Below are 6214 nucleotides of genomic sequence, written 5' to 3' on the forward strand. Positions count from 1 at the left end.
GTGGCAGTGTGTGTTCCTGTGTACATCTCTGTGCTTTCCACTGTTCCCTACCTCCAGCCCTCCCTAGTTTGTTATTTCTCAGTTTAGGTTTCCTGTCTGGTGTTCATGTTTTCACCTGCAATAAAGATTTTTTTCTGTTATCCTCTGACCGCCTGCCCCTGAGTTCTGCATTTGGGTCCTCTCTCTACACACACTCCACAGAGCTTGAGATCTTGGGCCAAATACAAAAACAAAGAATTCGTAATGTTAATACTATTTTTTGAATGAGTTATATTGCACCTTATTGTATATATACTATATTATACACTTTGTCTGTATATGTCTTTATAAAAAATTAACTCAGTGTGCGATATTTTTGGAAGTCACTTAGTTGGAATGAATCATAATGAATAGAGTGTGAGATTACATCAAATGTGCAATATCACAACCAATGAACATTGTAGAACTTCTGTTAGTTTTCAGTATGCAAATATATGAAGGTGGTGCAGGACTTGTACAAGAACGTGACAGTCAGGTGTGGAAGCAGCAACAGATGGGTTCAAGTTGGGGTTGGGATTACATCAGGAATCAGCTCTGAGCCCTTTCTTGTTTCCAGTGGTGATGGACAGGCTGACAATTGAGGTCAGATGGATGAGCATAAATACCTGGAGTAAACCATCTAAAGCAACAACAATAGTGTACAAGAGAGGTGAAGACGAAAGTACATATAGAGCGAAGCTGGACAAAGTGGATGAGTGGAAGCAGCGGTGGACAGTGATAAACTTTCAAGCTTCTACTTTTACAATAATAAATTTATTTAAAAAATAATAAAATTTTGTTCTTGTTAATGATGTGATAAATTTTAAAAGGGCTAAGTTACTTCTGTATTGGCTTTACTTTTTTACTTTAAGACCCAGAGGCTGCATTTATCACAGTCTGACCACAATTCTGACATAGCATGGTGGTGCTGTGGTTAGCACACCACACAGAAAGAAAGTCCAGTCTGGGGTCTTTCTGTGTTTCTGCCTGTGTCTTCATGGGTTCTCTCTTGGTACTCTGGCTTCCTCCCACAGTCCAACATGCATAGTGCTCATTTAATTGGTGATTCTAAATTGTGAATGTGAGCACGAATGGTTTTTCATCTCTGTGTTAACTCTGTGACAGATTGTAGACCCATCCAGTCCTTTTTACCCTGCCTCTTGGCCTGGGACAGCTGGGATAGGCTGAACTGGACGGCTGAAGAAAATGGATGGATGGATGGACTGCAAGTCAGTAATGGTTTTTCTGGAAATTCAACACTGTGTCACTGTTCAGATTTAAACTATGGACACTGCTGTTCAGGAGCATGATCTGTAAATGCTATTGTTATTACCTACAGTTATTTTTTAACATTAAGAAACCTCTAATGGTTGTTTAACTAAAGAGAATGAAACATATTGAGAAATAACATATTCCTGTGTTTGAACCCAAGTCATTACCCAACTAAGTAGTTTTGGTTCCTGAAAAGCGCCAAGTAGTTATTATCAAAACTTAACAGTAATCAGTGTGTAATTGCAAAAATATTCCAGATAAGACTGAAACTCCAGTCTCCTGGTTTATATTATATTTAAAATGAGTAACTGGATAAGGAAGTACTGATTTAGTCATCAAAGCCAAGGATGAAACCAATGTGACAGGAAGTTCAGTTGAATATTTATTCTGCAATAACCAATCAGATGCATTTTGCAGTGTGACATGCAAGGTCCATGTTATAATACCTCCTACACTGACTGAAATATCTACTAAAAAGAGACAATGTCAAGATGAATCTGCTGTGGGTTACACTGCTTCTTCTTCTTCTTCTTCATCAAGGACGTAAGTGCTTCATTATTTTACTCAAGTATTTGCCTTGGGGTTTTTCTGCATTGTTGTGATTTACTGTTTTTGTATGTGTTCTTTCAAATTAGACACACTTATTCCAGTAACTACAGTTCGACTTGGTGAACCAGCAACCTTGCCGTGTGTCCTGCCTAAGACTGAGTACAACCGTAGAGTCGACTGGTACAAGCAGAGTGCTGGGGACACTCTGCAAAGAATTTGGACACTAAAGGATTCTGCAGCACCTGAGTTTGCACCTGAGTTTCCTGGCTCAAGATGGAAGGTTAATTATGACAAAAATTTTAGCAACCTGACCATTTTGAGGACAAACCAAGAAGACGAGGGGATCTATCACTGTGGATTCACAGAGTGGCTCCAACATATTAAATGGACCGGGACGTATTTGTTAGTAAAAGGTAATCTAAATGATCTTCTTTCATAAAAATTTTGCTTCAACAACCAAAGCTTTATCATATAAATGCTAAAGAAAGCTATTTACCAATTATCAATGAGCAAGTTTTTAAACATTCACTAAACTTTAAATTTTATTAAATTAATATTTAAGATACATTTTATCTGTATATTTTCAAATGTTTCTAGTGATTATGACAGCAGCTTTAAGTGAAATATATATTATAACTAAACATACGTTACAACTATTTTTCCTTCAGTGTGTTTTGTGGACACATTTTTTAATACATTTATTTTAAACAGGAAACACCCAGAGGTCATCAAACTATACTGTTGTTCAAGAGAAAACAGGCCGTCCAGGAGAATCAGTAACTCTTCAGTGTTCAGTAATCAATGACTCTGATAAGTCGTGTCCAGGAGGTCTCAGAGTGTTCTGGATCAGAGAAGGATCACAAACATCTCATCCTGGCCTCATCTACACTGATGGAAGTACTAATCAATGTGAGAAAAGATCTGAGACTCAGAAGAAATGTGTTTATCGCTTCTCTAAGAACATCAGCTCCTCTGTTGCTGGGACTTATTACTGTGCTGTGGCCACATGTGGGGAGATATTACTGGGAAATGGAACTAAACTTGATATTAAAGGTACTTGTTTCACTATTATTTAGAAAATCAGACAAAGTGTTAGATTGTGTAACAGAATGATTCTTTTTATTTCCTGTTTATAATGATTTTATTGGAGGTGACATTAAACAAAATGTAATTTTGCTCATGCTTAACTTCACTTTTGTTATTTATTTATTTAGTTTTTATGTTTAATATTGTTCCAGGAAGCAGCGTGTGGTCACAGACGGCCAGTTCACTTATTTTTCTCCTATGTCCTGTCTTGATTCTGATTGTTATTGCTGTCCTCATTTACACAATCAAGAAAAACAACAGTGATCACTGCAAAGGTAATTGGAGTTACTCAAAGTTTTCTATGAAACAAACCTTCCATCTTGAGCCAGGAAACTCAGGTGCAAACTCAGGTGCTGCAGAATCCTTTAGTGTCCAGATTCTTTGTCAGCTTTGTCAAACGTGTATATATATTTGTGGTAATTTTGTATTAATGATTATCTATATATTACATTCAAGCTGCTGCCGTGAAGGAAAACCTTAGTGATCTGAAAATACAGCAGGTAAAGTATCTCCTGGTAGGATTATGTGTCCAAACTTTTGAGTGTTTCTGTGAATATATACATTTTTTCTGGTTTTTAAAGTTTTGATGTTTCTAATATTTCTTGACTATTTTCCCAGAATAAGGACACATGGATGTTTTCTGCTGTTGTCTTTACTATGATAAAAGCTGACAAAGATAAAATAAAGAATCCAAAGGCATTGAAGAGGCAGCAGATCTACACGGCTGTCAAGGCTTTTGGACTTGATTAAGTTTGTTTACCACCCTGACATCCCTTGGTATGAAATTGTGGATGTTTTCTTAGAGCCAAGGTGCTTTTATGTTTTGTTCCATATGTTTTAGTAACAGTAAGTTTAAACATTGAATGCATTTAGGACTGAATAATAAAAAATGTACATACATGCATGCTGCAACAGTTCTAGTGTAGCCTTGTGATGTTTATTTTCTCTCATTTCATATAATTTCTGGGGTTGTGACTGTGACATAGGAGTGAGTGTCCATACCACATGTTTCTCTCCGCAACAATTCTCAAACTCAAAGTGTCAAAAAAGAATTTTGTTTAAATCAGGATATTATCATTGTTGATAAATATATACTATGCATTTTAATCTGTATTCTAACTTTTAATTTTATGATTCACATGGTGACATTTACTGAAATAAGTCTGAGGAAAAAATGCTGTGGTCATAATTAAATATTAACAGTAAAAAAAATAAGTATTCAATCAGGGGAACCACATATAAGAGGAATTTACAAATGTCAACCAAAAAAAATAAAAAATGGTGATTTTGATGTGTTGGTTGTGCTGCAATCTGTATTAAAACAAAGAAACGTGCAACAACGAGCTGGTAAAAGTTATTGCATCATAATACGTGAATCTTGACCATTTTGTTGCAATCCTACTGAAATAAAATGTCTTAATAATTCATTAGTGTTATCGTGTGTGCTTTTTAACATTTGTACATTTCTCAAACTATATTAATAAATAAAACTCTTTATAGTGTCCTTCTGGAGCAGTCCAAAGCTGCATAATTCACCGCCTGAAACGACAGATACATTAAAAAGTATTTGCCCCGTTCCTGAGCTCTTAGTTTTTTGCATAGTTTTCACTCTTAAATAATTTTGATCTAAAATAGATTTTAATATCAGAAACAGACAACCTTAATAAATGCAAAAAGCTTTTTTTAAATGATGATTTCATTTACGAAGGGAAAAAAGCCATCGAAACCTGCATGACCCTGTCTGACAAAATTAAATCATGAATTAACTATGAGCTGAATTTGATTTCACTAGCTACACCTGATTATTGTCAGGTCTGTTTAATAAAGAAATCACTTAAATAGAATGGAATAGAATAGCTTTATTGTCATTTCATGTCCATCCATCCATCCATCCATCCATCTTTTCGCTTGTCCATGGTCGGGTTGCAGCACACTAAGCAGAGAAACCCAGACCTCCCTCCCCCTAGCCACCTCCTCCAGCTTATCCATACGACACACAAGGCATTACCAGGCCAGTAGAGAGATATAATCTCTCCAGCATGTTCTGGGCCTCCTCCCAGTAGGACATGCCTGAAACATCTCACCCAGGAGGTGCCCAACTGACTCCTTTCAATATATAGGAGTAGCAGCTGTACTCTGAGCCCCTTACAAATGACTGCTTTTTTGACCCAACCTTCAATCTTTGTATTAATCTTAATTTTATTCACCTTCACCATATAATATCATGATAAAATTTAACGTGTCACAGTAATTTTGGTGTTATAATGCTTTCCTTGATCTCTTCTTTTTCTAGGGTGTAATCATTGAACAGCTTTAATTAATTTCAAAGGCAAGAATGGCGTGCACAAGTTTGAATTTATTTTGGATTTTTTTTTCACACAGGGTCAAGAGTATCCATACAAGTTCAAATATATACATACACTTAATTTTTTAATAAGTAATGCTGAAGTTTATAATAAATTATTTAAGATTCTGGCTTCATTCTGGCTGGATATTTGACCCCTCTCTTGGTAGGGTTCATTAACTTGGTTGGGTTCCTGACATGGAACAATGTTTTAAGCATAGTTCACAAATTTTCAATAGGATTGAGGTTGGGGCTTTGGGAACGCCGTTCCAGGGCTCCATCTTAGCGTTACCCTGCGTTATCCAGTTTTTTGTTCCTGTTGGAACACCCAGTTGTGTCCAAGTTTCAACCATCTAGCTGTTGATCTGAAGTGAAGTTTAATAATTTAAAGGTACCCATCCTTCTTCATTATTCCATCCACTTTGTGTAATGTACCAGTAGCAATGACAGCAAAACAGCCCCACAGCATGTCATGGAAAATTTCAAGATTCTGCCATTCTCTATGTTAAGCTCACATAGTTTTGTCTTTATATAATCTCCATTCATCCATCCATCCATCCATACATCCATCCATCCATCCATCCATCCATCCATCCATTCTCTACCGCTTATCCGGGGCCGGGTCGCGGGGGCAGGAGCCTAAGCAAAGAAGCCCAGGCTTCCCTCTCCCCAGCCACCTCCTCCAGCTCATCCGGAGGGACCCCAAGGCCTTCCCAGGCCAGCCAAGAGATATAATCCCTCCAGCGTGTCCTGGGTCTACCACGGGGCCTCTTCCCGGTGGGACATGCCCGGAACACCTCACCTAAGAGGCGGCCAGGAGGCATCCTAATCAGATGCCCGAGCCACCTCAACTGGCTCCTTTGGATGTGGAGGAGCAGCGGCTCTACTCTGAGCCCCTCCCGGATGGCCGCACTCCTCACCTTATCTCTAAGGGAGAGGCCAGCC

At 37.8% G+C, this 6214-nt stretch overlaps 1 protein-coding gene across 1 annotated transcript; it reads left to right on the forward strand.

Annotated features, from left to right (window-relative positions):
* The first annotated feature begins 1780 nt into the window (after positions 1–1780).
* LOC115787482 (uncharacterized) lies at positions 1781–3750 on the forward strand. The gene is made up of 6 exons (XM_030740215.1): positions 1781–1833; positions 1926–2252; positions 2551–2892; positions 3078–3200; positions 3382–3425; positions 3544–3750. The coding sequence occupies exons 1-6, from the start codon at positions 1782–1784 to the stop codon at positions 3673–3675; spliced, it is 1020 nt and encodes a 339-aa protein (XP_030596075.1). The 5' UTR covers position 1781; the 3' UTR covers positions 3676–3750.
* Positions 3751–6214: the final 2464 nt, after the last annotated feature.

Source organism: Archocentrus centrarchus, chromosome 10 (assembly GCF_007364275.1).
Source record: "Archocentrus centrarchus isolate MPI-CPG fArcCen1 chromosome 10, fArcCen1, whole genome shotgun sequence".
In the NCBI taxonomy this organism is placed as follows: Eukaryota; Metazoa; Chordata; class Actinopteri; order Cichliformes; family Cichlidae; genus Archocentrus; species Archocentrus centrarchus.

Bases quoted from the DNA above. Each gene is read 5' to 3' on its own strand.
- LOC115787482 (XM_030740215.1), top strand. From the start codon at position 1,782: ATGAATCTGCTGTGGGTTACACTGCTTCTTCTTCTTCTTCTTCATCAA. The intron at 2,253-2,550 runs GTAATCTAAATG...TATTTTAAACAG, and splicing joins GACGTATTTGTTAGTAAAAG to GAAACACCCAGAGGTCATCA. The intron at 2,893-3,077 runs GTACTTGTTTCA...ATATTGTTCCAG, and splicing joins AACTAAACTTGATATTAAAG to GAAGCAGCGTGTGGTCACAG.